General features: G+C 59.2%; 12 protein-coding genes and 6 non-coding genes across 18 annotated transcripts; 13 read left to right on the plus strand and 5 right to left on the minus strand.

Annotated features, from left to right (window-relative positions):
• Nucleotides 1–124: 124 nt before the first annotated feature.
• EHS24_006526 (uncharacterized protein) lies at nucleotides 125–1,369 on the plus strand (the record flags this gene model as incomplete). Its single annotated transcript, XM_028621957.1, has 1 exon — nucleotides 125–1,369. The coding sequence occupies one exon, from the start codon at nucleotides 125–127 to the stop codon at nucleotides 1,367–1,369; it is 1,245 nt and encodes a 414-aa protein (XP_028478409.1).
• A 132-nt stretch (nucleotides 1,370–1,501) lies between these two features.
• FCP1 (Carboxy-terminal domain (CTD) phosphatase) lies at nucleotides 1,502–4,605 on the minus strand (the record flags this gene model as incomplete). Its single annotated transcript, XM_028621958.1, has 6 exons — nucleotides 1,502–2,725; nucleotides 2,773–3,332; nucleotides 3,383–3,540; nucleotides 3,581–4,096; nucleotides 4,154–4,240; nucleotides 4,307–4,605. 6 exons carry the CDS (start codon nucleotides 4,603–4,605, stop codon nucleotides 1,502–1,504), a joined length of 2,844 nt encoding a protein of 947 aa, XP_028478410.1.
• Nucleotides 4,606–4,848: 243 nt separating this feature from the next.
• EHS24_006528 lies at nucleotides 4,849–4,944 on the plus strand. The gene has a single exon. It is a non-coding gene; the product is annotated as a tRNA-Glu (tRNA).
• Nucleotides 4,945–5,243: 299 nt separating this feature from the next.
• Nucleotides 5,244–6,250, plus strand: EHS24_006529 (uncharacterized protein; the record flags this gene model as incomplete). Its single annotated transcript, XM_028621959.1, has 7 exons — nucleotides 5,244–5,282; nucleotides 5,330–5,344; nucleotides 5,396–5,497; nucleotides 5,544–5,659; nucleotides 5,719–6,057; nucleotides 6,135–6,145; nucleotides 6,201–6,250. The coding sequence occupies 7 exons, from the start codon at nucleotides 5,244–5,246 to the stop codon at nucleotides 6,248–6,250; spliced, it is 672 nt and encodes a 223-aa protein (XP_028478411.1).
• Nucleotides 6,251–6,949: 699 nt separating this feature from the next.
• On the plus strand, nucleotides 6,950–7,927 carry EHS24_006530 (uncharacterized protein; the record flags this gene model as incomplete). Its single annotated transcript, XM_028621960.1, has 3 exons — nucleotides 6,950–7,125; nucleotides 7,232–7,273; nucleotides 7,330–7,927. The coding sequence occupies 3 exons, from the start codon at nucleotides 6,950–6,952 to the stop codon at nucleotides 7,925–7,927; spliced, it is 816 nt and encodes a 271-aa protein (XP_028478412.1).
• A 226-nt stretch (nucleotides 7,928–8,153) lies between these two features.
• On the plus strand, nucleotides 8,154–8,245 carry EHS24_006531. Its single transcript has one exon. It is a non-coding gene; the product is annotated as a tRNA-His (tRNA).
• Nucleotides 8,246–8,753: 508 nt separating this feature from the next.
• Nucleotides 8,754–9,937, plus strand: EHS24_006532 (uncharacterized protein; the record flags this gene model as incomplete). The annotated part of the gene is made up of 9 exons (XM_028621961.1): nucleotides 8,754–8,779; nucleotides 8,824–8,840; nucleotides 8,903–9,137; nucleotides 9,174–9,226; nucleotides 9,267–9,302; nucleotides 9,347–9,457; nucleotides 9,498–9,683; nucleotides 9,731–9,805; nucleotides 9,861–9,937. The coding sequence occupies 9 exons, from the start codon at nucleotides 8,754–8,756 to the stop codon at nucleotides 9,935–9,937; spliced, it is 816 nt and encodes a 271-aa protein (XP_028478413.1).
• Nucleotides 9,938–10,096: 159 nt separating this feature from the next.
• On the minus strand, nucleotides 10,097–10,209 carry EHS24_006533. The gene has a single exon. It is a non-coding gene; the product is annotated as a tRNA-Val (tRNA).
• A 112-nt stretch (nucleotides 10,210–10,321) lies between these two features.
• Nucleotides 10,322–11,551, minus strand: EHS24_006534 (uncharacterized protein; the record flags this gene model as incomplete). The annotated part of the gene is made up of 6 exons (XM_028621962.1): nucleotides 10,322–10,342; nucleotides 10,381–10,529; nucleotides 10,567–10,893; nucleotides 10,943–11,151; nucleotides 11,204–11,320; nucleotides 11,361–11,551. The coding sequence occupies 6 exons, from the start codon at nucleotides 11,549–11,551 to the stop codon at nucleotides 10,322–10,324; spliced, it is 1,014 nt and encodes a 337-aa protein (XP_028478414.1).
• A 508-nt stretch (nucleotides 11,552–12,059) lies between these two features.
• EHS24_006535 (uncharacterized protein) lies at nucleotides 12,060–13,091 on the plus strand (the record flags this gene model as incomplete). The annotated part of the gene is made up of 1 exon (XM_028621963.1): nucleotides 12,060–13,091. The coding sequence occupies one exon, from the start codon at nucleotides 12,060–12,062 to the stop codon at nucleotides 13,089–13,091; it is 1,032 nt and encodes a 343-aa protein (XP_028478415.1).
• A 300-nt stretch (nucleotides 13,092–13,391) lies between these two features.
• On the plus strand, nucleotides 13,392–13,476 carry EHS24_006536. The gene has a single exon. It is a non-coding gene; the product is annotated as a tRNA-Lys (tRNA).
• Nucleotides 13,477–15,841: 2,365 nt separating this feature from the next.
• EHS24_006537 lies at nucleotides 15,842–15,912 on the minus strand. Its single transcript has one exon. It is a non-coding gene; the product is annotated as a tRNA-Gly (tRNA).
• A 206-nt stretch (nucleotides 15,913–16,118) lies between these two features.
• On the minus strand, nucleotides 16,119–16,554 carry EHS24_006538 (uncharacterized protein; the record flags this gene model as incomplete). The annotated part of the gene is made up of 2 exons (XM_028621964.1): nucleotides 16,119–16,441; nucleotides 16,494–16,554. 2 exons carry the CDS (start codon nucleotides 16,552–16,554, stop codon nucleotides 16,119–16,121), a joined length of 384 nt encoding a protein of 127 aa, XP_028478416.1.
• An 856-nt stretch (nucleotides 16,555–17,410) lies between these two features.
• Nucleotides 17,411–18,153, plus strand: EHS24_006539 (uncharacterized protein; the record flags this gene model as incomplete). Its single annotated transcript, XM_028621965.1, has 2 exons — nucleotides 17,411–17,462; nucleotides 17,504–18,153. The coding sequence occupies 2 exons, from the start codon at nucleotides 17,411–17,413 to the stop codon at nucleotides 18,151–18,153; spliced, it is 702 nt and encodes a 233-aa protein (XP_028478417.1).
• A 114-nt stretch (nucleotides 18,154–18,267) lies between these two features.
• On the plus strand, nucleotides 18,268–18,351 carry EHS24_006540. Its single transcript has one exon. It is a non-coding gene; the product is annotated as a tRNA-Arg (tRNA).
• Nucleotides 18,352–18,628: 277 nt separating this feature from the next.
• Nucleotides 18,629–20,479, plus strand: EHS24_006541 (uncharacterized protein; the record flags this gene model as incomplete). The annotated part of the gene is made up of 7 exons (XM_028621966.1): nucleotides 18,629–18,691; nucleotides 18,731–19,014; nucleotides 19,051–19,134; nucleotides 19,172–19,259; nucleotides 19,352–19,531; nucleotides 19,585–20,393; nucleotides 20,431–20,479. The coding sequence occupies 7 exons, from the start codon at nucleotides 18,629–18,631 to the stop codon at nucleotides 20,477–20,479; spliced, it is 1,557 nt and encodes a 518-aa protein (XP_028478418.1).
• Nucleotides 20,480–20,681: 202 nt separating this feature from the next.
• On the plus strand, nucleotides 20,682–22,552 carry EHS24_006542 (uncharacterized protein; the record flags this gene model as incomplete). Its single annotated transcript, XM_028621967.1, has 6 exons — nucleotides 20,682–20,701; nucleotides 20,740–21,339; nucleotides 21,380–21,527; nucleotides 21,630–21,822; nucleotides 21,858–22,407; nucleotides 22,444–22,552. 6 exons carry the CDS (start codon nucleotides 20,682–20,684, stop codon nucleotides 22,550–22,552), a joined length of 1,620 nt encoding a protein of 539 aa, XP_028478419.1.
• Nucleotides 22,553–23,066: 514 nt separating this feature from the next.
• EHS24_006543 (uncharacterized protein) lies at nucleotides 23,067–27,222 on the plus strand (the record flags this gene model as incomplete). Its single annotated transcript, XM_028621968.1, has 16 exons — nucleotides 23,067–23,202; nucleotides 23,249–23,348; nucleotides 23,387–23,409; nucleotides 23,445–23,667; nucleotides 23,707–23,910; nucleotides 23,962–24,170; nucleotides 24,211–24,261; nucleotides 24,306–24,388; nucleotides 24,428–24,605; nucleotides 24,642–24,742; nucleotides 24,842–24,909; nucleotides 26,521–26,544; nucleotides 26,588–26,730; nucleotides 26,884–26,988; nucleotides 27,032–27,108; nucleotides 27,148–27,222. The coding sequence occupies 16 exons, from the start codon at nucleotides 23,067–23,069 to the stop codon at nucleotides 27,220–27,222; spliced, it is 1,800 nt and encodes a 599-aa protein (XP_028478420.1).
• Nucleotides 27,223–27,678: the final 456 nt, after the last annotated feature.

The following is a 27,678-nucleotide window of genomic DNA, read 5'->3' on the forward strand; positions in this document are numbered from 1 at the left end:
GTTGGCACCACCTGGGGGACGACGCTGGCCGGCTCTGTCCCCGCCGGCTTTCTGCCATTCCCGACGCCGGATCCATCTCTCTCTCCATCTCTCTCATCCATTCCATCCATCTCCACCGTCCACAATGTCCAACAACGAGCCCCCACCACCTCCCCCGCCCATGACACTGCCAGCACCACCACCCACAGCTGCAGCTGCTCCTGCAGCGGCACCCTCCGCGCCTCCCCCTCCTCCACCAGCAGCAATCGCGCCCACGGACACCCCGTCGGCTTCGTCCGCCCCGCTTCCTGCTCCTCCCCTAACAACCACCCCACCCACCCCGTCCATCGGCGCCAGCTCCATCGCAGCCGTCGCCCCCGCCGTGCTCGGCACCGCAGCCGCCGCGACATCCACCCACGCCGCGTTCGCCGCCGCACCAGCGTACGCGTCCCCGCCGCCCGTCCACCACCTGGCCCACGCGCCCACCACGCTACGCATCACCACGCTCCCGGCCCAGCTCAAGCGGCTGGCATACATCGTCTCGCTCGTGCTGGGTGGAAGCGCCGTCGTGGCGGGGATCTGGTCTGCGTTCCTCTTGCCTCTGCTGCACGCGACGTTTAGCGCGCGCGCAGCCCTCGTCGCGCCCCAGCGCGAGCGGTGGCGCGCCATCGTCGACAGGCTGCGCGAGATCCGCGTCATGGACATTTTCACCGACGTGGTCGAGGACGACGAGGCGCGCTCGGTCGTGAGTGTGCGCAGTGGGGCGGGCGGCGAGCTCGTGCGCGCGCGCACGCGCGACTCGGAGCGCAAGGACGCAAAGGACAAGGACGCAGGCAAGGACAAGGACACTGGCAAGGACCTGGCGCTGGCGCGCACGACCGCCGTCCCGGACTCGCCGCGCTCGGCGTCGATCCACACCGCGGCCGACGCGCTGCTCGACTCGGAACCGGGCCCGGCCAAGCTGTTCGGCGACGTGTCGCCGCTGTCGTCTGCGCTGCGCGACCTCGCGTCCTCGCTCGACGCCACGGCCACGACGCGCACCTCGCTCGTGTCCACCCTCGAGACGTACACGGGCGGCCTACACCGCGAGATCTTTGCGCGCGGCGTCGGCGCGTCTTCGAGTAACCCGTGGGCGGGCGTGCCCGGCGCCGCGACGGGCAAGGTCGGCCTCGGCACGCTCGGCGCCAACCTCGCCAAAGCCGGCGGCGGGATCGGCGGCGGCAGCTCGCCCCACGGTCACGGGCATGGACACGGCCACGAGACGAGCCCGATGGGACTGCCCGCGGCCAAGAGCGAGGAGTGGGACGCGGTGCGGCGCGAGGTGCGCGCTATCAAGGGCATGTTGCTCAACAGGCGCAACTTTACGCTGCCGCCGCGCACGCCGGCGTAGAGGGTGTGTCGTGTGCTCATTAGACCGAGGACCGGGTTGGTTAGTACTCGTTTGTGTGGCTTGTACTGTGATTGTGCATTATGCAGTGCTGCGACCTCCCTTCTGATGCTGCTGGCTACCACCCCACTACTCCTACTCCTCGGCGAGGCTGTCGGCGAGCATCTGCGCAAACTCGTCTTCGCTCTCCGCCTCGGACGCGCCGCCACCCGTCCCCTCTGTCCCCTCCCCATCCGTCTCGGGCCCCATGTCCCCGTTCGCCTCCCCTTTTTCTTTGCCGTAGCTCCCCGGCGCAGTGTAGTTCATCCGGTTGGCCTCGGGCACGTCGTCATCGTCCGTCGGCGCCGTCAACAGCAGTCGTGCGCGCTTGCGCGGCGGCAAGGCGGGGAACGAGGAAATGTCCCCCGGCTGCGGCTGCCGGACACTCTCCAGCGGCTGGTTCTCCTCGTCGGCGTACCGGACGTGCTTGGGATCTTGTTCGGGACCAGGCGTGCCCGCTCGCGAGAGGATGGACGGGCCCGGCGTCGCCGCGCGCGACCACACAGACGGCGTCTCGGCGCGCGAGCGCGACCGGTTGACGGGCTCGTCGTCGCTGCTGCTGTCGTCGTTGTCGCCGCCGTCCGTCGCCGTGTGGGCTTCGTCGTCGTCGTCGTCGTCGTCGTCGCTGCCGTCTTCGAGAAACTTGTCAAACTCGGCCTGCGCGTCGTCGTCCCATGCCGCGTCGAACACTGCCGCGTCCTGCGCCAGGTCGTCCTCGGAGACATGGTGGCCGTCCGCGTCCACGGGGCCCTCGCTCTCGGTGTCGCCCGATTCCTCCGTCATGGGCGTGTCGCCGTCGGCGTCCGTCTCGGGTTCCCGCGCGCGCCCAAAGGCAGCACCGCCGCCGCCGCCGCCGCCCTCTGCCTGCTTGGCGTCCTCCGAGTCGGCGCGCGAGTTGACGCCGCGCGACCCCGACCCCGTACTCGGCCGGTGGGCGAGGAAGGGGTCCTCGGGCTCGCGCCGCCACAGCGCAATGCTCGTTTGCAGCCACGTCAGCCACACGACCTGGGTCCGCGGCATGCGCGCGGCGCGGTGCATCTTCTCGGTGCCCAGCGTGGCCGTCACCAGGTGTGTGACTTTATCGTTGAGCTCGTGCACGCACAGCGCGCCAAACGATTCCGCCGTCTGCCAGATATCCGACCGCTCGGGAACGACGTTGCGCGGGATCACGCCCGTAAAGGCAATGACGCAGCCCGAGAGCACTTGGTCCTTGATCTCCTGGATGAGGAGCGGCGTGTCGCACTGCAGTGGCATGGCATTTGAGCCGGGCACGCGGTCGTCGAATGCCTTGTAGAAGCCCGAGTGGACTTCGCGGAGGATCTAAACAAAGCGTCAGCGCAGATCAGCAGGTGCGGTGTTCGACTCACTCCTGCAACTCGTTCCAGCTCGTGGTCTTCCGGGTTGAGCAGCTGCTTGCGGTGGTGCGGGTGCGGGTGCGGGTGGTGAGCCTGGGCAGCAGGCGCTTGTGCCGCCTGGGGCTCGGCCGTTGCGTCCTTTTCAGGCTTGCCTGATCCCTCAGCTTCTGCCGCCTCGGCCGCACTCTCCGCCTCCTCCTCGGCACGCTCCGTCTCCTCCTCCAGCTTCGCCAGCGGCCGCTTCTCCGCCAGGTCGTCAAGCAGCTTGGACTGGAGCAGCAGGCCGTCCTCGGTGCTCGGGATCTCGGGCGGCGTCTCGGGCCCGGGACTCGACGCGGCCGTGCTCGGCGACGACGCGGCGGCAGCAGCAGCGGCGGCAGGGATGGGCGTCACTGCCGGCTGGGTGGGCGGGAGAAACGAGCCGTTAATGTCTCCTATGCCGATGAAGAAATCGTACGGAACCACTTTGACCAGGTTGGGGCAGTCGCCCCAGACGTCTGAGCGGTCGTCGATGACGACGACCATGCTTTGGTCGGTGGGGAAGAGGCGGACAAGGGATTTGGAGCTCATGCCTGGAGAATGGGGTCAGCTGGCTATCACCATGTTGGCAGCTTCCACTCACTCCCACTCTCGTCACGCGACAAGATACGACCGCCAAAGATCTTGCCCTCGGGGTCGATGACGCGGCAGATGGCGTCCGCGTATGTCCGTGTGCCCATCGTATAGACGTGCATTTCGTAGAGCTCGCTCAAAGACGAGAGAAACTTGGTAAGTCCGGGCCTGTGGGGTTAGTCGGGCCAATGTTTCGCATGTAACCCACCTTGGCTTGGTGTAGTACCACCTCACGGGCTCGGGCCTGCGTCCCTTGGTCTTTACTGCTCCGGGAGGCAGGTCGTCGGCGAGCTGGAAGCGCGCCACGTCTTTGAGCGCCTCGGCATTGGGATTCTTCTCGCGCTTGGGGGGTGGGGACATTGGCGGCGTCGTGCTCCGCACTGCACTCTTGTCGCCTTCCCCACCCTCTTCCACGGCCTTGTCCTTCTTCTCCTTTTCCTCTTCCTCCTCCTTCGCCCGCCTCTCCTCCTCCTCGTCCTCCATGATCTCGTTCATCCACTCGCCCACCGTCGGATCCACGGTGGTATGGATGATGGTCTGGTCCAGGTCGACAATGAGTGACAGGCGGCGCGACGACAACAGCGTGTCTCGCGATAATGTCTCCAGTCGCTTCGCCTCGTTGGTGGAGACGGTCACACCCAGCGCATCGTGAGCGAGCTCAAAGCTGCCCGGATACCGCGACGGACCAGGCTCCTCGGCGGCGGGGCGGGAGAGGTAGTCGTCACTAGAGAAAATGTCATCAGCGGGTTTCGCGCGATCATGTTGCGACAGACACACTCACTTTGTCAAGTCTGCACCACACACCCCGCACATGCCGTGGATCTGGACGGGGTGGGTACACGGCTGCTCGACCCAGACGAGGGGTTTGCTTTTTTCCCTGTCAGCAGCTTATCCAACGCACCTTGACCACACACATCCCCCTCGCTCTACTCACCTCGCTTGCCGGCGCTCAATCACAGTCCCGGTCTTGGCGGCCTCGCCCCACCGCACAATCTCGCCGTCGATGGGGCTCTCCCACGAGCCCACCATGTCGTTCTTGTGCTTTTCGGGCGGGACAGTCTTGCCCTGCTTGAGCGCCGCCTCATTCTCTTTGCGCTGTGTCGCGGACAGAAAGCTGTACTCGAGCAGCCGGTCGCCGCGCCGTACAGGCTGACCGGGGACGAGGACCAGCCGGGTCAGAGTGATGGGGTATGGCAGGTCGGCGCGCAGTGTGAGCGGCGTGGAGTCGCCCATGGTGGCCAATGCTTTGAGTGGGTTGTTGTTTGTTTGTTGTTGTTGTTGTTGTTGGTAAATGATCGTGTGCAGAGTGGGCAGAGGAAACAATGAAGGTGGTGTACAAATGGACGCCATTCGACTCCGTCGGCCGGGCGAGGTGTGGGTGGATTATGACGACAAACGGGGCGACCAGGGCCATTTCGACCGTCTAATTAGACACTGTCGTAATGTGTCCACAGTGATTATGTAACAAATATAACATCTTCGCTAGTATATCGGTTAGTATAACCGCCTCTCAATAGGGAGTTTCCTAATGGAATATCGCGGTAGAGCAGGGTTCAACTCCCTGGCGGAGAATCACTTTTTGCGCTTTTTGTCGTGTTTTGGTGCATTGTTTGGATCCACGCTCATCCTGGAACACTCTACCCACTCTCTCTTTGCACACCATCACACCATAGCCACCACCATCTCATTATCCTGTGCGTCAGGTCCCTCTCGAGCGTGTACGGTCCAGGTGCAACAGATAGTGGACACCACTGCAGAGGCAACTTTGGCACAAGCACAACGAGCAGACTCATGCTCTAACACCGAACGACCAACCCAACCACGACCCAGGCAAGGCCGTCCGTCATCTCGCCACAGGACCCTCTCAGAAGATGGTGTACGTGGCCGACACCAGCGGCGAGCGCACCAACGTATGTACTGAAATGTGATGTGAGCCGCAGCTGACGCGTTTACGTAGCCGACCTACGCGCGTGTAAGATATCGAAACATCGGTGACCTGTGTCCTCTCACTGAACCACCATAGGCTGCAACGCTGAGGGAAGAGGTCGACGCGCTCAAGGCCAAAGTCGCTCATCTTGGGACCGATATCGCCCTCCTCCACGGCCGAATCACTTACCTGTTCGCGGTAGGGTGGCATCACACGCAGCGCGATGCTGACTGTACAGGAACAGCAGGTCGAAAGGGAGAGGCAAACGGCCATAGCGTTCGTGTCGGCAATGCACGCGCTCAGCACGGCTTTTGGGTGTGGGGGCTACAGCTTCCACGCCCAGCTGCGCAAGGTCTTCTGGTGAGTTGTGCTGCCATTCCTCGAGTCTGCAAAGCAAAGTGCTCACTGGTCAGCGCCAGCCAGGACGAGAGCACCGCCCTTGGCCGCGAGGTTGCCAACGTCAACGCCGAGGTCAAGTGGGCCTTTGCAACCCACGCTGCATGGTGGGACGTAATGGCCTTTCGTGGCAGCGGCGGCTACCCCGTTAGCGACATGCTCGAGCTGCTCGAGCTTGAGGACAAGGGTGCTCCGCTCGCCCACGACGCCATCATCTTCCTCCTCCTTGCCACCCGTCGGCACCACCTCAACGATGACGACGAGCCGAGCGTGGCCGAGATTATGGAACACGTGAAGAGGGCGAGCAGCGGCTTTCCCACCGAGCGTCAGACTGTTTGGATGGGGGGACTCGGCCTTGGCGCGTAAACGACCAGCCGCCACTCTGCTGATGGCGTTCGGTATTAGTGTTTGTATTGCTGTGCTTTTCGGGACCGTGTAGCATGTCGTCAAGTATGTAAACAATACCTTGTGTGCGTCCAACGCAAACCAACTCGGGTCCCCATAGCATCAGAGAAGGCGAGCAGCGGTGGTGGCGTTACTCCACTGGGTCACTGACAACAAACACGACACACAAGCATGACATGATGTGGGCTCCGGGATGAGAATATCTCATTGGGTCGTATGCATCCGGCATTGGGAACTGCCTACGTAGGGTGTGGACCTGTGGACAGTCCGAGTTCTCGTGCAGGACTGGGATCCTGGGAGGGTGGACATGGGCGACTACAATGTGGTCGCGTGCATCGGGCGCCATGGTGCACGGAAGCCAGAACCGGGACAGGTGGATCGAGATCACACGACATAACGAGATTATCGCCCAGGGATGATGACGCTGTCTGCCACCACTCTCTGACGGCGTGCACTTGAACCATTCTGTAAGTGATAGCATGTCGTGTGATGCCAAGAGGCAAGATGCAGTAGCGGCGTTCCGCCGAAACAGGAAAAAATGGTTGAAATTGAGACGTCATTGATATCGCTGATATCGCTGACCGGATCTGGGTTGTTTCTACTGCTTCTTGGGGCCGGCTCTACCTCTGGCCTCTGGCCTCTGGATCGTTTCGATAGCGGACAGAAATGTCAGCACATATGTAAACACAAACACAAACACGTCCTCCATTTGCCGCATGCGAGGTGCGAGCCGACAGCCGACCTCGCGCCTTGTGTGGCCTGTAGAGACTGTGTGCTTTTCACCGGTAATGCTTCTTCCCACAAGCCTTGCCTTTCTTCGTCGTTACCCACTCACTCTTCCCCGCTGCAATGGTACTCTTCTGGAAGTTGTTTCGCAAGGACAAGCAAGGTCCAGCTGGTGAGTTGGTCCCAGTGGCCACCATTGACCGCCTCAGTCATGGCTGCCCCAATTCCAATCGCCCAAGAGGTTCCGGTAGACGACTGCAAAGTCGTCTCGGCCCGTCCGAGCGGTGGCGACCGCAAACGTGAGTAACCCATATGGGCCTGGTCGCTGACAGAAGTCCTCATGGCGTTGGTTGGCAACTATTTCACTCTCCGTAGGATCAGATGGCTGTGATCAACGACTGACAGCAGCGCGCAAGGGCAAGAAGCTGTCCAAGGACGAACCCCTCAGTACGTGGCCTTCGCCAGACGCCGCTGATCGCAGACTCCCTCGCACCCCGGGTCAGCATCGACATTCTCGAACCTCCCTTCATGCGCTTTACCGAGGAGGCGCTTGAGAAGGTCTCCCTCGACATGGGCAGGTACGGCGACGGCGAGAGTGCCACCTTCAACATTGCCACTGCCACGGTCCCTCCCCTCCTCGTCGCGGTCCCGGCTCAGAACCAGACCAACTTTGATGACTGCAGCTCGAGCACTCCGACGTCGTGGACCGCCATTGCCACCCCGACGGACAGCGGAGGGGATGCCAGCGTTCAATTCGCAACTGTGCAGTTTGCCACCGTGCAGCTTGCCAACGAGCAACTGGCCAACGAGGAGCTTGCCAATGACAACCACGCCAAAGCACAGCTTGACACCGAGCAATTCGTCCAAGAGGAGCCTGAAACCGAGCCCTTCATTCAAGAAGAGTTTGCTACCCCCGAGGACCTTGGTACCGAGCGGTTCGCCGAGGACTACAACGACGACCAGCCCTCCCAATACAGCGATGATGGCAGCTACAACGCTGAGCACCGCCTTCGCCTCCCGGTCCCCACTCCAGTCCGTCCGCCCCGTTCCCCTAGCCGCCCCGTTACGCCCAGCACCCCGTTCCCTCAGGACACTCAGTAGTGTTTGTTTTCGTGTGTTGTTCCCTTGTGTTCCCAGACAGAAGAATGTCGTCACCCACCCTCCAATCAGGCATCAGAGGTTGGATCTCGGACGGGCGCCCCCTTCTCTTCAACGGACCATATAGTGCCAAGCTGTGCATGTATCCAGATGAGACTCAGATGTTTCGAAAGCGCTACGTCTTCTCTGTCCATCCTCATAGGCCCATTTGGGAATTAACTAACATCCAGCTTGTATAGTGTAGGTGGTTATCATTGGTCGTTGTGGTTCGCAGCAATCTCATCATCTGACCCGACCGCTGTTCGACTCAGCGTGCGAGCACATCCCCCTCTTTTGGCCTCCTTTTGGACATGGAGGGTGCCCCTGCTATGCATGGTGTTGTCTGGAGCAAGTTTCCTGGCCATACGATGCTGTCTGGTGGTGCTACGAGCTTGTCGGGTGAGAATAGCGGTGTGGGATGTGGCATTGTTGTTGCAGCGGATCCCCCGTTTTGAATTGGCCGATAACACTCGGCGTTCATGCGGGTCACTGTCACATTCTTCACGCACGGGCATTTCTGTCTGACAATTGACAAGGACGAGTAGCTGGGAGAGTCCATGAACTGTCTGCTGTGATCTGTGTTCGCATGTCCTCGTTTGCTATGGCAGACTGCACTCCGCCTCCACCTCTTGCAACGTTAGTCCGCCTCCACTATATCCGCCGCCCTTGACGATGCCGACTGCTGACGCCATCCGCAAATAGCGCCTATCGGCGGCCCACCGGTCTTTGCATCCTCAACATCTCTCTTGATCTCTTCACCCACAATCAGCACCCACACAAAACACAAACCATGGCCGACTTTGGATTCACCTCTCGGTACGTACCCTCCCGCGCAGCATAGCACGCAGCTCACCCCACAGCCTCACAGGCAAGACCGGTACGTTTCCCAGTCCCCAACTGATGCCCACTTCCGTCTACCTGATCCTGACGTCCGTCCAGTGCTCGTCACCGGCGCCTCGAGCGGCATCGGTGCCGCGACGGCCAAGCTGTTTGCGACGTTTGGCGCCAACCTCGTGCTCGTCGCGCGCCGTGTCGACCGCCTTGCCGAGGTCAAGGATGAGTGCCTCAAGGCCGGTAACGGCAAGAACACCGTCGAGGTGATCGCCGCGGACATGGCCAAGAAGGAGGACATCGACGGCATCATTCCCAAGCTCAACGGCAAGCAGGTTGACATGTGAGTTGGCGGTCCTTGCCATACAGCTGACGGCAGTCTTGTGAACAATGCGGGTCTGGCGCTTGGCCGTGACCAGGTGGGAGAGATCAGTGGGTTCGAAGGTGGAATCCGTGATGTTAACCCATACAGAGGATGACGACCTTGTCGACATGATCACCGTCAACGGTATGTCCCCCCTCGCGCCAGATGCCACCTCTTCTGACTTCCAGTGCTCGGCCTCATCCGCCTGACCCAGAAGTTTGTCCCCGAGATGAAGAAGCAGGGCTTTGGCCTCATTGTCAACCTCGGCTCCATCGCCGGACGCGAGGCGTACCCCGGAGGTGAGAGCTATTGCACGTGCTCTGCTTAGCTGACGCCCAGGCTCCATCTACTGCGCCGCCAAGCACGCCGTCGCGGCCTTCTCGTCGTCGCTGATGAAGGAGCTCGTCAACACCAACATCCGCGTGTGCGAGATCCAGCCGGGCATGGTCGAGACCGAGTTCTCCGTCGTGCGCAACTATGGCGACAAGGCCGCCGCCGACGAGGTGTACAAGGGCATCACCCCTCGTGAGCTTTAGATCGTTTGCGAGTGACACAGCTGACATCTTTCCCAGTCTCGGCACAGGACATTGCCGAGGAGATTGTGTGGGTCGCGTCGCGCCCGGAACACGTCCAGGTGGCCCAGATCCGTGAGTCGTCGCGTAAAGGGTGCCGCTGACCCCAGTCATCTTCCCCACTGCGCAGGCGTCGGCAGGCATCGCGTACCGCAAGCCATAGTAGGCCTGGGATGGTGGTATGAGAAGAATATGCAGTTGTTGTGACTGGAATTGCCACCGCAACGGACGTCGGACTGACACTGCACCCGTCTTGCCTCCGAGCCTCCTTAACCTCGTCACCCACCTCCCCAGACGCCATCTGGTCACTCATGCTTGCAAAATACAAAGCATGCACAGTCTCTGAGGGCTCCAGATGGCCAAAAATGACGTTTGACGGGGTCGAACCGCCGACCTTGTGCGCAACGCTTCAACTCCCTCTCCGAAGAGGCGGGTTGCTAGTGTTAAGCACACGCTCTAACCAACTGAGCTAAATCGCCTGACGATCACAGCTTGCGCCGTGCAGCTGCGTGCGGAACGCGGCCTCGAAGTCACAGAGCTCATGCTGCAAACGTGAAGCGTGTCCATAATCCCAAACTGTACAACTGTAGCCTACTTCTTGTCACCCGAGTACTGCTGTCAGTTGCTGCGGTCGAAGATCATCAACTTACGTCGTAGAACCCGCGACCCGTCTTCTTCCCCAGTGTCTTGTCCTCGTATACCATCTTGCGCAGCATCGGCGACTGCTTGACCAGGTCGGCCGGGATGAGCCCGCGCTTGGCATAGCCCTCCCACGCCTCGGACACGTATTGCGTGATGTCTGATGTCAGCTAGGTACACCCGTTTGTCTAACTCACCGACACCCGTGTAGTCGAACAGCTCAAACGGGCCCATGGGGTAGCTCGCGCCGAGTTTCATGGCCGTGTCAATGTCCTCGATCGTGGCGTCGCCGCGCTCGACCATGCGGACCGCCTCGACTGGGGCAGTGTGAGTACATGGTGTACCGAACGGCGCTGGCTTACGCTTGTACGGCACGAGAAGGCGGTTGACGATGAATCCAGGCTTGTCCTTGGCCTTGACGGGCACGCGTCCCATGCGCCTGCCGACCTGCATGAGCGTCTCGAATGTCTCGTCCGACGTCTTCTCGGTGCGCACGACCTCGACGAGCTTCATGACCGGCACGGCTGCCGGCGGGGTTAGCTGGCGACTGGTATTCAGAGACAAGTGACCCACGGTTGAAGAAGTGCATGCCGCCAAACTTGGTCTTGCGGTCTTCAGACACGGTGGCCGCAATGTCCGTGACGAGCATGCTGGACGTGTTGGAGGCAAAGATGGCGTGTGGGGGAGCGACCTGGTCGAGCGCCGAGAAGAGTTCCTGTTTGAGCTGGAGGTTTTCGATCACTGCCTCGATCACGACGTCGGCGTTCTCGACGGCCTTGAGACTGGAAGAGAGACAGCGTTAGGATAGTTTGTTCACGATGGGGTGAAACTCACCGGTCGGTGGTGGTCGCAATGTTGCTCTTTGCGCGCGCGACAAAGCCGTCAATGTCGTCTGGGCTCTGCTTCTTGGCGACGCGCGGGAGCGACTTTGCGATGATGCTCAGACCATTCCTGGGTCGTCAGCTCAGTTCACATCCTCGCTCCAGCTCACTCGAGTGCCTTTTCGTTCGTGTCCACCATGGTGACCTTGTACCCTGCCTGCGCGGCGACCTGGACGATTCCCGAGCCCATGAGCCCCGCGCCAAAGACGGTGATGCGCTGGACATCCCGTGGCGCAGTGGTGAGGTGGCGCTGGGTGGTGGCGAGGCGCGCTGTGGCGCCGGAGGATGCTGAGCGCGACATGGTGTGCAGTGCGTGTGATAGTAACATGGCTTGGACAAGAGATGTGATGTGAGGATGGGTGCGCGCTGGGGATGGTACACGGGGTCGCCGGCGCCGGGTAAAAAGGTTGGTTCATGATGGGATTGCGGGGTCGGACAAGGCCGAATGCCGGATGTCCCGTGGCCCGTGGGGCCTCGGTAAAGGAGAGAGCCAGGCCACGGCCACGGACCCGCGGTCCATGGGCTACATGGTGAGCGACTGTCAAGACATGTATGGGTGCATGGATCACAGACAGATGGACGCCTACATGTCTCTGTCACACTGTTGGCGACGACCCTCTCTCTGCTCTCCCGATAACGTCGAGTCGGAAAGTGCAAGACAAATGGCGACAAGCGACAATCTCGCATCACCGGTCGGCTAGCTCCGCGCAATTGCGTGATCCTGCTGCCCACCGCTGGCCGCTGGATCGAGTGGACAAAGATAAACCACGCTTCCAAGCTCTCTTTCTTTGCCCTCCACCCACACCACCATGACCCAGCTCGAGACACTGCCAGTGCTGGACCTCTCCTTGCTCGACCAAGGAGAGGCCGCCGCTGCCGCCTTTCGCGACCAACTGCGCGCGGCAACCCACGAAATCGGCTTCTTCTACCTCGTCGGCACGGGAATCAGCCCTGAGCTCGAACAGCGCATGCACACCGTCGCGCGCCAGTTCTTCGAGCTGCCAGAACAGGACAAGCTCGCAATTGAGAACATCAACTCGCCGCACTTCCGCGGGTACACGCGTCTCGGCGGCGAGAGGACACAGGGCAAGGTCGACTGGCGAGAGCAGATCGATATCTGCCCCGAGGGTCCCGCGGTGCCCAAGGACGACTTGCCCGACTTGCCCGACTATGTGCGCCTCAAGGGCCCCAACCAGTGGCCGCCCGCTCTGCCCGAGCTGCGCGAGGTGGCTACAGAATGGCAGGCGACGCTCGCCAAGGTCGGCCGCAAGTTGTTGCGCGCGTGGGCCGCCGCGCTCGGCGAGGACGAGAGCTTCTTTGACAAGAACTTTGGCGACCCGTTCACATTGCTCAAGATCGTCCGGTATCCCGGTACCGACGCGACGGACCAAGGTGTCGGCGCACACAAGGACGCCGGTGTGCTGACGCTACTGTGGGTCGAGCCTGATGTGGCTGGCTTGCAAGTACAGCTGTCGGACGGTCACTGGGTAGACGCGCCACCTGTCTCGGGCGCATTCGTGGTCAACATTGGCGAGCTGCTCGAGTACGCAACCCAGGGATACCTCAAGGCCACGACACACCGCGTCATCGCGCCCAAGGCGGCCAAATCGCGCATCTCCATCCCGTACTTCTTCAACCCGGCGCTGGACGCCATCTTGCCCCTGCTCAAGCTGCCACCAGACCTTGCGGCGGAAGCGCGTGGCGTCACGCGCGATCCAAAGAACACGATCCACTCGCTGTATGGCAACAATGCGTTGAAATCGCGGTTGAGGGCACACCCGGACGTGGCGGCGATCCACCATGCCGACTTGGTGGCCAAGAGGGCTGCTGCGGCGTCGTGAGTGACAGAGGTTGTATTTGGGCCCCTTGCATGGAAGACACATGTTGCATCCAGTGTCGAGGACAGCAGAGAAGGGCAACAAGGCCACTGCAGGGCACCCCCTCGACTTTGACCTGTGCGAGACGGCGCCGGACAGGGTGCCATCTTTGAGTGAGTTTCCTGTATCCTCATCAACCTAGACTGACCCTCGCGTAGACGCCCACCGGCATTCTCACACTCCACTAACGAACTGGTGTTACAGAAGATGACACAGCTATCAACGCACGGAGTCACCCCCATAAACATTCTTCCAAACATCAAAGCCTGGTTATATCAGTCGGTAGATAGTTTGACTCTTACTAATTTAAGACATCAAAATGTCATGGGTTCGAGCCCCATACTAGGCTTACGAGGTCACAAGCAACTGCTTGAAGCTTCTCTTTTGCTGTTTTGGACTTGGGGAGGATGAACGACGATGTCGAGGAGGTGTGAGAGGATGTGGGAGGGGAGTTTGCAAGCGGAAGTTTGTGGGGTAGCGGGTTTTTTTTTCGGCCAGTACCTTTCCTCGTTCATGCCAGTTTCGGAATCTGGGCGGGCTTACCATTTCTGCCTGGCGCCTTCTCCAGACTCGGTGCACTGCCGTCTGTTCCTTCACGAACAGCATCTCTGAGTGGTTTGTGCGGAAGCACACCTACGTCGGCACTACTAGACTGTGTGGGCGGATCGGCGCCACCGACGTCTGGCGCTTCCCGATGCGGCACGGCCAGCTCGCTGCAAACACGATATCGCGCTTTAGGCAACCAGTGGTTGTTTCCAGGAATGCCGAGTTCGCCATGGCTAGCATAGCCCCGCAGATCAAATATCGCAATGTAGATCGCGCTGGGCGATCACGATAGGCGTTTCACGGTTTCAGATCGGGGATCAGATCAGACAGGTCCCCAACGTCATGGACCCAACGTCTATTGTTCACAGCCACGACTGTGCTGGCGGGTGGAGGTGCCAGCCGATAGTTAATGTCATTCAGCACAGAGGCTTCAAAGACGCCTGCGACGCTGCCATCCCCTTTTACCTCGCTGTGTCTGCACAACCTTTGTCTGTACGATACCTTCATGTGACTTGGTGAACGCGTCCTCTGCGCCACAATAGACAGTCAACTTAACTTTCAGATCTCAAGGGGCATGTGTTTCAAGACGATACACTGCCTCCATGCGTCTGTATAGTACCGCCTAACGTATGTACCTACACGCAATGCACTGCAACATTGTCCTCGTCAACATCGCACACTGCATGTCACCAAGGGGCCGCTCACATGGTCGATCTCATTGGGGCAGGTCGGATCAAGGGATCGTCCCGCTGTGTGGGTCTGTGCGCGTCATTGTGCAGATTCCATGTGAGGAGTGACGAGAAATGTTGTTGTTCCTCCTCCATCATTGACATACCCATAAGAACGCTTCACTCGCCCGTGCCACTGGCCATTGGCTTGCCGCTTTGCCTACTACACCAGTCACTAGGTCCCCTCACCTCCGGACGGATGGGTGTCTCCCGACAGCCTCTTTACACCAAACACCTACCCTCTCCCCCCGCCCACGTACCTACCTACACCAGTCCAAATTCGCACAGTCCCGCACAGACAATCCCGGCACGACGAGCCCGCGATGTGGTTCTGGCAGCGCTGGCTGCAGAAGATCCGCCGCATACGCGTGCGCAAAGTCTACCGTCGACGACGGCCTGGACGCACCCCATACCGGCGGTCACTGGCATCGATGGTGTCAACAGAGGATCAACGACGACTGCGTGAGTTGTCTTTGCCTATGGCCTATAGGGCTGTTAGCCTTAACAGCCCACCTGCCCAGAAAAGGGTTTGCTGAAACCAACCGCCGCACGCAGCTCAGAGGGGTAACCTGTTTTCTTTCCTGAACGAGAATGGCTGGTATGGGGTTGGAGCTGCACCATCGTCTGCGGCGGCCACCAACACGCTGTCCGTGTCGACGCGCCGGAGTCGCAAGAGCATGCGATACGCACACATGAGCATCAGTCCTATGAGCGCCAGCACCATGTCGAGCCAGATGGTGCTGTCCCATGTCTCGTGAGTGGTCCGTGGGGCTGCAAAGGAGCTGACTGGCCCTCAGGTTGGAAAGTCGTCATCCGGTAAGCCCTTTTTTGGTCGTCGAGGAGGTTCCAGCTGATGAGGCAGATTGTACCGTATGAGCTGTACCATACTCTGCTGGAGGAGAATGCCGCGTTGCGAGAGCGTATTAGAGACTTGGAGGGGACTCGGTACATACCGCCATTATCGCCGGGTGGCACCACCATTTGATGCGCATGTTGTAGAGCTGTTGTATGCAATTAGTTGTCTGGCCCTTCCTCCAGACCCAAGAGCGTCTACCGCTTGCCGAGACTAGACTTAACGAACATGTGTTGCAAGTGATGCATTAAGTGGCCGCACTAAGTCCAAGGGTCGGGTAATTTCCGGTCAAATGTGGTCGGGTAATTTCCCGCCAACAAATGCCCCGGCCGCCCGCATCTCCTCATACCGCAAACCCTGCTCAGCAACCTCTGCCCGCCATGGCGTCCTGCAAAGGCGCTCTCCAGCCTCGTACACGAGCACGGCAGTCGTATGGACACCAGCCACCCGTCTCTGTGCATTGCACGAGAGGAAACAGTCAGCGGAGAGCACCAGAAGTCGTCCCTCTTCCTCCTCCTCGTTCTCCTCTTCCTCCGCAAGCCAAAAGAGTTACTCGACGCTCGCTTTGACGCTCCAGTTCAAGGATATACACCGTAAGGGAGTCGAACCCCTGCCGCGTCGATGGCAACGACGCATGATACCGTTTCACCAACGGTGTCTTGATGTTGAGGAGTTTGTTGTTATCGGCGCGGCCGGACGGCCGAGGAAAAACGACCAAAATCATGCCTCCCTTGCCCCCACAACTGCTGCGAACGACTACCATAGCTATACTTCATCGAGGCTGTACAAAAACTTCACTAAGTGTCCATAAAACCTGCCAGTCAGCCCCCAACGCGCCAACCATGTCGACTCACTTCTGATCTCCTACAGGTCCACCATCACGCCGGCGGCTTTGGCCTTGCCACTTGCCACTTGGGCTGTCCAAGCCATTTCCTCCACGGTCGTATACAACTCTCCCAGGGCGTCCTCTAGGACACTAATGTACATGTCTGCCGCTCCCCACCCGTCTCCAGCGTACTGCAGCCTGGCCATCCGCCACGCGTCGCGCGCCGTGGCGAGCGCGTGCGACGGCCCCAGTTGCAGTGCGTCGCCTGGGGGGAGAGGGCGAAATCGGGCTGGCGGAACGTAGGTGTCCGCGTCACTCATCGTTGCCTCGTCGTCGCTCGGGGTATTGACATCGCACGGAACTTTGGCAGTCAGTCAGCCGGAAGCCTAGCGGCAGGAGGGGTTAAAACATACCATCAGGGACCCATGTCGGGGGAGGAGTGGATGGTGGAGTAAGTGGTGTCGCTGGTGGCATGGTGGGTGTGGGCGGGTGGAAACAAAGCGTTGGGACTGGCATGCTTGCTATGGCATGGGGAGGGGTGTGAAGAACAGAGCATTCATCGCATCGCCTTTGCTAAGTAATGGATGTTGTTGTGTTAGGTACGCTGTGCGGTATCTCCGTTCTGTCCTTGGACGAGCCTCGAGCGTGTAATGAGCAAAAGGGTTGTGGACGGGCCGACGGGGTGGCGCTTTCCAGAAGTGGGCGAAAACAGAATTCCCATGATAATGAGTCTAGCACCTGACTGCTCGGCTCGTCTAAAGTGTCGGAAGATGTCTGGACCATGAGAGTCTGACCAAGTACTGTGAGTCTTGAAACTGCGTAGAAGTCGTCAAGGAAAGCATCAAGGATCAAGGATCAAAGGACCAATGTCTCTCGGAGACAACGGCCATTTAGCCCTGAACACCCAACGCCATGTTCCATCATCGGGCAGGTTCTGTTGTGGGCCTGTGCTCGACCATGCAACCGGTGTGGCGGCCTGCGGGCCGTTCAGACAGCCACACGCTACATGATGAGCTCATGAGGCGGAGCATGAAACGGATTTGGGGGACACAAGAGTCGAGACTGTGGGGAGGGAACGTTCTGACGTCAAGAGCAACCGAGGTCATGAGTTCCGGCCCAGGCTCATAAGCCATCACACAATCAACAGCTGCCACTTTTCCCAACTGTACTCAAAATGATAGCCACTGTGTGCTGTGTACCAGTTCTCGCAGCCGCCATGTGTTTTCCCCTTCGCCCCGTCATCATACATACTACACTGAGAGTCCTCGTCTGTTAAAACTACCGTCTTCTTCTTTTCAGTTGCAGTTGGTTCCCCCCAACCCCATTCAAAATGTCATATTTCACCACTCAAAAGGGACAACTTGCTCCCCAGTCTCCGCCGTGTAAGCTATGTCGTTTCCTATGGACCCAAGCTGACTCCCAGGGGACGACAACGCCGAGCAGCACGACTCTCATGACGACTCGCAGTCGACAGACTGGTCACCAATGTGCCCCCTGCACCAGACGGTCGAACGTGCACAAATGCACAGTCCAGTCCGACCCGGAGACCCGTCCATCCTGTCCTGGCGAGCGGCCATGTTCACTCCGGTCGCCCAGAACAGCACGGCCCTGCAGACCCCACCCCAGTCCCCGCTCGAGGCGATCCCGGAGCTGGACCCACAGTCCGACGCCTCCGACACGTCATTCGTCGACCCTTACCCCGCAGACTTGGATGAGAACGAGGACTACGGGTACTACACCGACAGTGAGTCCTCCTCGGAGGACTCTTACGCCTCAAGCTACACTCTGAGTATCATCTGGGAGGAAGACGAGGCGGGGGAGGTCAACGAGGACATGGAGGCGTGTGTCGGCACGGAGCAAGGCAGCTCAAGTGGACCCCACAGTGCAGGTATTGACCTGGACTGTGTGCTCGACTTGACTGCTCTTGCTCAGACACACAAGGACAGCGCCAACACGGGGCGAGAGCCCGACTCGCCAGGGTCCTCATCGAGCAGTGGTCGGCTGCGAAGGATACACGGCGAGAGGGATTTGAGGGATGCGGCAAGGGCTCAAGGGGATGCATCAGTCCCATAGTAGAGCAATAGACCATGCACGTCATCAGAAGGATACTGTCCTTGTCGCAGAAGCAAGCCCGTGACGAGAAGAGGCAACGAACGGAGCAACAGGGCCGGGAAAAGAAGCATCGCCGGTCGCGTGGCCAAATGGTACGGCGTCTGACTACGATTCAGCTCGATTATCAGGAGATCGCGGGTTCGATCCCCGTCGTGACCTTTTTGGGCTTCTATGCATGCTCGCAGAGGCCCCAGATGTGTTGGATTGAGCGACATGCAGTCGGTGGATGGATGATAAGACGGATGGAACAAGTTGGTGGGCTTTGGTGGCGGGCCACGGATGTGCACGGCAACCGGCGGGGACGCGCGGCTGCAGGCGGCAACTCGTATGACGTCCCAATGTCCGGATCGGCATTCAATGGGTACCCAGCGTGCTTGATCTGGGATCTGGGAGTTGCCCCACAACTGCTCATACCATTCCACTCATCGTCACGATCATGGAGCTCAACAAGTACATCGACAGCCTCAAGGGTGTCTACAACGTCGTGTATGCCAGCAAAGTAGGTATGAGACCTCGTGGAAGCAACACTGACCCACAGCCTGCTTTGGCCACCTCCGACAAACCCACCCTCCTGGTGGGCGACACGACCTATGCGGGTACTGCGGCGGCAGCTGCATCTTTAACTGGGGAGATCCTTCTCGTTGTTCCCCTCCTCGCAGCTGAAGTTGGTCCCCGCGCCGCCTGTTCAGGCGTACTGGGCCTGCCCTCGCGCAGCGCCCTCGTGGAGAACGGTGTGGCGTACCTTGGCAGCGATGTCCTGGCCGCGGCCAAGTATCGTCTTGTTGAGAACGCGCTGTGTGCGACGCAGACCGCCATTGCGGCGTAAGTTACTAGGCTACGGGATCTTGCTGACGACAGTGAAACGTCCGCACTGGCTACGGCTATGGGCGTCCCTCGCCAGCTGTCCCACCAGGCTCTGTCCGGCGCAGCTGGGTCGTCTTGGTGAGGGTGCCCTTGGATGCCAGTACACTGACGCCAGGTCTTTCCGCGAATACGCGCCGTGGATGATGAAGATTGCCAACACTCTGCCTCTCGCTCCAACGTTCGCGGATGCCAAGAACGCCTTGGTGAGTTGACAAGGTTGCAATCCAACTCACACCAGACCGAAGCACTTGACGTAGCCGAGCGCGAAGGCTGCTACTACCCCCTCTCATCCCAGGCCTTCCAGACATTTGAGCAGGCCACGCGTCTTGCCGACCCGGCGGGGTCCAGTGCGCAGTGTGCACTGCTCTGGGACCGTTCCGAGAACCCAGGTGACCCCAAGCCGACCCCACTCCCGACCCCGAGCAAGTCGGGCAAGGTCGGATTCATTGGCCTCGGTGCCATGGGCTACGGAATGGTCAATGGTACGTCTGACCACATGACAAGGCCCTAACTGTAGTGCTCCGCAAGAACGACTTCAATGTGGTTGGGTATGACGCTTGGGAGCCGTCCCTGAAGCGCTACGAGGCGGACGGCGGTGCTGTTGCGCCGACGCCGGCGGGATGTGCCGATGGTGCAGACGTTTTGGTTCTCATGGTCGTCAATGTGGACCAAGCCAAGGAAGTGCTCTTCGACAAGGGCGCCGCAAAGGCTCTTGGTCCCAACGCTGTCGTCATCCTGACAATCACCACATCGCCGACTGCAGCTGCGGCGCTTGAAACCCAACTCACCCAACTCCGTCCCGACGTCCATGTCATCGACGCTCCCGTGTCGGGAGGTACACCTCGTGCCGCCAGTGGCGACTTGACCATCCTCTGTGCCGGCCTGGAGACCGCAGGACCCAACGCATCCAAGGCCCTCTCAGTCCTGCAGGCCATGAGTGGCACCCAAGGCAAACCCGAGAACCTGGTCCTCATCCCCGGCGGTGCTGGTAAGGGGGCGGCTGTCAAGACCCTCAACCAGATCCTCGCCGGCACCCACATCAGCAGCTCGGCCGAAGCAATGGCCTTTGCAGCTCGTCTGGGTCTCCCACTGAGGGACGTCCGCGAGCTCCTCCTCACTGGCACCGCCCAGAGCTGGATGATGTTCCACCGCGGCAAGAGCATGCTCGACGGCCTTCTCCAGCCTCCCACGTCCATGGTCAGCATCTTTGTCAAAGACATGGGTATCGTCGTCCACGAAGCAAGGGCGTGTGGCGTGCCCGTTCCGCTGGCGGCGCTCGTCCACCAGCAGTTTGTGCTCGGCAAGGCTCAAGGATGGGGCTCTGATGATGATTCCAGGTGAGTTGAGACGGTGTCGGCGGCGCTAAATTGCCAGTATTGTGCGTTTGTGGGCCGCAAGTGGCATCAACGTTGTCACAGAGTAGAACACAGGTGTTGAAGTGTATGAATGGATCGAAATGCATGGTTGTGCTGTTGAAAATAGGCGTACAAGAACCAAATATTGTTAGCGGAACATAGGTGCACCGATCACGTGACCGGCCGGTTGACTGTACTGTCCGCGACGCGACCGGCAGTAATGTTGTGATTTGAGCGCGTCCGTTGTGTTGTTGATCATCACATTCCATCATGGCGAAAGACACCCAATAGTGAGCACAGCGACAATACCAATAGCTGATCATGGTAGCGAAATTGAAAGGCAAAAGACGATTGCTGAGAACCGCAAGTTGCTCGACTCCCTGGGTCTCGACGACGGCGGCGCGGCGCGCCTCAACCTCGCACCGAAACCCAAACCCCCGCCGGCGACCCGCAAACGCAAAGCGCCACCCGTCAAGATCGAGGCAGAGGGCCCACGTCGCCGCAGTGGACGTCTGGCTGGGTTGGAGCTGGATGACGCAGCGCTGGCCGTCAAGGCCGAGGAGGAGGAGAAGAAGCTCGAGGAGATTCGCATCGTGAACCGAAAGATTCGCGAGCAGGTCATGGCCATCAAGGATATCGTTGAGGACACCCCAGAGCGCCTCATACCTGAACTTGAGGCCTTCCTGCCTACTGTTGGTGCGGCTACCAACGCACGCGTCTACCCCAGCGTGTCCACTCCTGCGAAGGAGGCGTATGCCGACAACGATGCGCTGCCCGCCGAGGTCCAGCGCCTGCAATCTGCGTTCTCCAACATGGTCCTCACCGCCAACACCAAGGTCACTACAGAGCGCGTGTTCAGCATGGTCGTCCATCCCGAACCGACCAAGACCCTTGTGCTTGTTGGCGACAAGAATGGCCAGCTGGGAATGTGAGTGACGCCACCAGGTTTAGCCGCTGACATGGCACAGCTGGGACGCCATGGGCCCAGGAGCTGCACCGGCGGGAGAGGACGAGGAGGATATCGAAGACGATGGCACAGGAAGGGTGTGGCGTCTGCAGGCACATGCGCGCAACAGCATTACCTGCATGAAGGTCGACCCCGTTGTTGGATCAAGCGTGAGTTTGAGGCATCAGCTCAAAAACTGACCCCAGCTCGTCACGTCCTCCTACGACTGCTCCCTCCGCTCTATTGATTTCAACGCGCTCACGTCTAACGAGCTGTTTGCCTTCGACGACGAGGACATGCTCATTAGCCATTTTGACCTCGCTCCAGGAGGAAAGGAGGCATGGATTGCCGACAAGAATGGAGGTATTTCGCATTGTGACTTCCGCGAGGCTGGCGGCGAGCGTAGGCGATGGGTCGTTCAGGAAGAGGGAAGAGCTGCCAAGCTCGGTGGTATCAGCGTCAACCGTGAGTTATTTTATCGGACGGCAACTAACTCTTAGCGCTCATGCCGCACCTCATATGCACTGCTGGCAACGACCAACACGTTCGAATCTGGGATGTGCGACACTTGGCGAAAATCAACCCACGAGCCACCGATTCGCTGGAACCACCCAAGTCTGAAGATGGCACCGACCGTCTGCCAACCTACCCCACTAGCAACATCCCACGAGACAGGGTTTCCAGCTACATGGAGGGTCCCAAGGGCAAGGGCCTCCTGCGCGCCGCCTACCAGCACGGCAAGAGCTGCTCGGCCGCATACTGGGACCCATGGGGCCGCCGCATCGTTACGACCAGCTATGATGACAAGCTGCGAGTGTGGACGCTCAACCCCCAATCCTTTATGCTCGATGCGCCATTGCCAGCCACTCACTTCAAACCCGGCAAAGTGATCCCGCACAACTGCCAGACTGGACGGTGGCTCACTATCCTGCGTGCCCAGTGGTCGCTGAACACTGAATACATGCCTCATTTCACCATTGGCAACATGAAGCGCAACCTGGACGTCATCGCCGCAACCGGTGACAAGATTGTATCTCTCTGGGCTGATGGGTGAGTTGCAATATGTTGGTATATCACTGACATCAGCGTTACCGCTGTACCGGCGGTCACTGCGAGTCATCCAAGTCGCGTCGACCATGTTCTCGGTGGCAATACCTCGGGGAGGATTCAGTTGTGGACCTCGTCGCCAGAATAGTTGTCACCTCATCTCATGTATTACCATGCCAAGCTTTGGGGCGTACGATCCCCACCAAGCACGCTATCCACATCTACATTGTTACTTCCGGGCCTCAAGAGGCGTCCAACCAGCTGAGGGCATTGAAACATCCATGTCTAGACCATTCGATTTGTTCGGATGGCGATTGGAGCCCCAGAGCCACTCACCCTCATTTTAAAATCTCGCGTATCTTGAAAAGTCACCGATGTCGTCACACGTCGTACCGATGAGCACCAATTGTCACCACCGGCCAAAACCGACCCGCCTTGGCACGTTTGCATTGCGTGACAATAACATGTTCTGAGCGACATCCACACCTTTGGGAAGCGTTCTGGCGGCACGGACGCTCGATCTGCTTATCAACAATGCATACGCCCGATCTCACTTGGCGGTTCTCCACATTCCGTCAAAGTTTACACTGCAATGAGGACTGGAGACTTAAAAGACATGCATCCGATCTTGTTGGCCCCCCAAACACCCTAAGTCACCTACGATGTCGGACTCTGACGTCAAGGAGAAGGCCGCTCCGTCAGAAGGCAGCGCGCCGCACCTTCCTGTGCTTGCGTCCAGCGACACCTCGACGACTCCCTCACTCGAGAAGCGCACATGGCGCTCGTACATCTGGTCCAGTAAGTAGCACTCCCAGGTTTAACGGGTCAGCTGCTGACCCCTCAGGCTGGGACCTGCCAAAGGACGAGGCGTGGTTTCTCACCAAGCTTGACCTCACGATCATCTCGGCGTCTGCCCTCGGTGTTATGATTCGCTATCTTGACCAGTACGTGGTACATGGAGAACCTGTGCTAACTGTTGCAGAGTCAACATCACAAACGCATTCAGTGGGTACTGGCTGCCAACCGCGCTGACCCATCAGACAGTGGTATGAAGGAAGACCTCAAGCTCTACGGCAACGAGCTCAACTACGCCAATGCCTTCTGGAGTGCCGCCTACGTCTTTGGCCAGGTCCCCAGCAACTTGCTCTTGACTCGCGTAAACGCACCGTTGTACATCGCCTTTCTTGAGCTTGGTTGGACCATTGCCACTTTTGCTACAGCAGGCATTCACAAGACCAGCCACCTGTACGCAGTGCGCTTCATGTGAGTTACAGGGGCGTTGTACCGACACTAACTCGCAAGCGTTGGGTTGTTTGAAGCCGGCCACTTCCCTGCGGTCATGTACGTCTGCTCGAGTTACTACCGCCCACACGAGCTCGCCCGCCGCAACACCCTCATTCAAATCTCCACCCAGATTGGACCACTGTTCTCCGGCTTCTTGATGGCTGCAGTCTACGCTGGCCTCGACGGCCACAGCGGTTTGCCAGGCTGGCGCTGGCTTTTCATGTAAGAATACCACTACTGTGTGGCCCTTGAAGACTCTCTAACACCCAACAGCATTTGCGGCTGTATCTCATTGCCGTGCGCTATCTGGACGGCTTTCGCAATGCCGCAACTACCTGCACGCGCCCGGCCCAACTGGATCTTCACGCAGGAGGAGATCGACATTGCACGCAGGCGTATGCCGTCCGAGACCAAAGTGCACACCGGCCTGTTCAAGTGGCGTGACATTGTGCGCTGGCACAAGACGTGGCACGTTTGGCTGTGTAAGCTTCGATCCAGCCTAAAGTGCACAGCTGACCCCAGTTCCTCTCACTTTCCTGTGCTCTGCCCAGCTGGGCCAGTCCGGTGCCTCAAGTGAGTTGTAATGTTCAGTCGGACGCCTCCAGCTGACAACACAGTGATCTTCTGGGTAAAGAGCTATAATGTCACCGGGCAACCCAAAGTGTTCAGTGTGGCCGCCATCAACATCATCCCGCTGGGCGTGAGTGTCACTCCACACCGCCAGCAACGCTGACTCCAGATCAACATAATCGGTATCGTCGCCTCCCTCACTGCGTCCTGGATCTCGGATAATCTCCGCGGCGCGCGCCGTTGGCCCCTCATGGTCGGCGCGTTCATGCTTGGCATCATCTTCCCCATCGCCCTGGCTGCCACACCCGTCCACCCAGTCCACCGAGGACAGCGCTGGGCCCTGTACTGTGAGGGTCATCGATGAGGAACAGTGCTGACCATAGATCTCACGGCACTTATCGGCTGCACGGCTGGTATCCAGTGGACGTATGTCAACGAGACGTCTCGCGACGATCCCGAGAAGCGCGCCTACGTCTCCGCAATGGTAAGAGTTTTTCTCAATTTTCCTCAATTTTGCTCCTTTTTTCTCATTTTTTTTTTCACTTCGATCCTCCTGACTTGAACACAATGAGCTGACAGTTAGATGAACGCGGTGGCCTACGTGTTCACTGCATGGGTCCCAATATTCTCATTCCCGACGAGCAAGCAGCCGTATATAGTAACCGGTAACTACATCACGGCTGGGTTTGCGGGGGCGGCCGTCCTCCTCGCCTTGACGATCGGCTATTTCGACGAAAGAGACCGGGCGCGTGCCGCTAGGCAGGGGGAGAAGCCGGCAGTAGCGGACGGGGTGGTCGAATAGGAACAGTTATGAGGGATTTGTACAAGATGGAGACGCTTATAGGTCTGAGAATTCAACCTGCGAGTCGGAACGTGCCACCTGTCGATGGAGAGGGGAGCAGTTTATCAAATTAAATGACACCTCATTATGTTTCGGGATCAAATTCTAATGGGGCGCCACGTGGGTTTGCCGGCGCGCCGCGCGCCCGGGTACTGGTACCCGGTATATACCTGGTGGCCATTGCCAGGGTGATCGGTGAGCATGCATAACCACAGAACCCCCCACGCCTATGCGACGGGAGGCCCAGCACCAAACGCCAGGCAGCTACGAAGCGATGGTTCAGTACCTAGTTGATCCACATAGCCACTGACACTGACCTCGCCTTACTCGGCCCTCCTCCTCCCTCCGGCCCTTCCATATGAAGCCGCAGTACAGGGGACTGCCCAGAACGTCCACAGTGGTACAGTGACCATCTTCCCGTCCGCCATCACGCCGTCGTCTGTACCAACACCATCCGATCTCATTCCAGCGCCCGCCCTCTTGCTTCCCCATCCAAATCGGACCGTGAACCTCACAGCCCCCCCGGTTCTATAACCAAGGAGGTCCCTCGCAGCTTCGTGGTGGCGGCACGTCCGAGGAACAGACATATGCAGGTATGTATGTAGCCAACGGGGCTGCATGTCCGGACAAGTGTGGCAAAATGGCTTCAACTTCTGACACACGCTCATGCTCTGCATGCCTTCCTCGCCTTCCCTCACCTTCCCTCGCCTTCCCTCGCCTTCCCTCCTCCCCTGGTCCCCTGCCCATACATTTCTCTTTCTTCCTTCCCCGTCTTCCCTTCATACATGATCATCACATTCATCACCATCCTCGCCATGCCTTCTGACAGAAGAGCCCTCAACGACCTCTTGAAGAGTGCCGAGCATTGCCAGCACACCATGACACAGCACAGGCCGCAGGTAACCATACCAGAACCATGCCCTACCCCCCTTCACCACATCCAAGCCCAAAACTGCGGTCCCATGCAGGGCTTGCCGCAGCAACAGGACAAAGGTCAGTCCTCACTCTCCTCACTTGCGCCATCGCCCTAGAGCTAACGTATTCAGTGTGATGGCCTGAAGCCCCGCTGCGGCAAGTGCAGGAGGATCGGAGGATCGGAGGACCGGTTCCCGCACGTGCTCGTTTGTCACCTTGTTCCGCCCGACCTCGTCGAACCCCCCCATGAACGGGCAGTCCAAGAAGGCGGTGAGTTGTTGTTCGCTTCTGTTGTCACTGTCCTGACTGTCCAAAATGTCAGCGGAGCGTTATCGAAAATTTCCAAGAAACATGATGTCGACGATGATGGACCTCAAACGAAGCGGCGCCGTTTGAGATCGGCGACACACGATGTTGAGGACAGTGAGGAGGAAAACAGCCCCAACAAGTCGCGCGCAGCATGGAAGGTAAGTCTCGTCGCCAAACATGTTAGCTGACAACTCCAGGGGGGGCCCGTTCGAGTTCGACACGTTCGTGTGTTGCGCGAGTTGACAACTGACCATCTCCAGACAGAAGTTTGTCGACGGAATTGGCAAGACGTACGCCGGCATGGAACGTTCCCCAATTCTACTACCACCCTCCCGACAAGGAAGGCTTCGACGAGCTGCCTCCTGTGCCGACGGCGAACCAGCTCATCGACTTCTTTGCCGATGTCCGTGACGCTGTGGGCATAGATCGCTGGTGGATATCAGCGGCCATTCATTTGGCAACCCACCCGAGGTCTGTTCTGTTGCAGTTCGTCCCCGGAATGATTCGTACATGCTGCTCATGTTACGATCAACTACAGATGTGACACTGACGCGACACAGATTTCTGTTCCCCTCGCACTCCCGCCCTGAACCACGCGAGGGCGCTGAACTGGGGCGACATTGCCGAAGCATGGCCAGAGGAGAATGTTTCGGAGGAGGTGTACAGTATGTGGCCAGTGTTCTTGAATGTGATGCTGACAGGGCCTAGTCGTTCATGCTGTGATCACCGCGTTCACAGCGCATGAGCTCCAGGCGCTCGCGAAGCTTCTGGAGAATTTCAAGAAGGTATGGGTCTCCGGGTTTGGTTTCTGCTGACTGTTCCAGTTCCTGCTGGCCATGTCGACCGAAGAGTATTGCGTGTGGTGCCTTCAAGCACTGAGGGGTACAACGTCAGCCTGAGCTCTTCAAAGCCGCGCTTGCCTTGCTGAATGTGGTGGGCTGGGCTGGTGCCTCTCGAGCGAATCCATAAGCTGGGCAACGAGCATGGTCAACGGCGACGCGAGGCCAGCGCTTCCCGTGCCTGCTTTGTCCTTGAACGACAGCAACGTTTAGCCCATCATTCCGGGGCGCGACTTGTCTTGGCACTGTGGTACGTCAAGATCGTACGAAGGGATTGGCAGAAAGGAACGGCGAACATTGTCACGCGGTGTGCATAGAGCGCTTGAAGCCGGTTCCTGCTATCGGATCGCTCTCTTATTGTCAGTCTTTCTTCCCAGGACCCAGCAACTGGGGTCAGCGTGGACTGGAGCGTGCTTCCCGGTGAGCTGTCCGTGCCGGCCTCGTCATCCCCACTAAACCACACGACTTGCATCGTTTGGTGGCCATGGAACTTAAGCACCGTCGCGTGAATGGCCT

The sequence above is a fragment of the Apiotrichum porosum genome, assembly GCF_003942205.1.
Source record: "Apiotrichum porosum strain DSM 27194 chromosome Unknown scaffold_3, whole genome shotgun sequence".
In the NCBI taxonomy this organism is placed as follows: domain Eukaryota; kingdom Fungi; phylum Basidiomycota; class Tremellomycetes; order Trichosporonales; family Trichosporonaceae; genus Apiotrichum; species Apiotrichum porosum.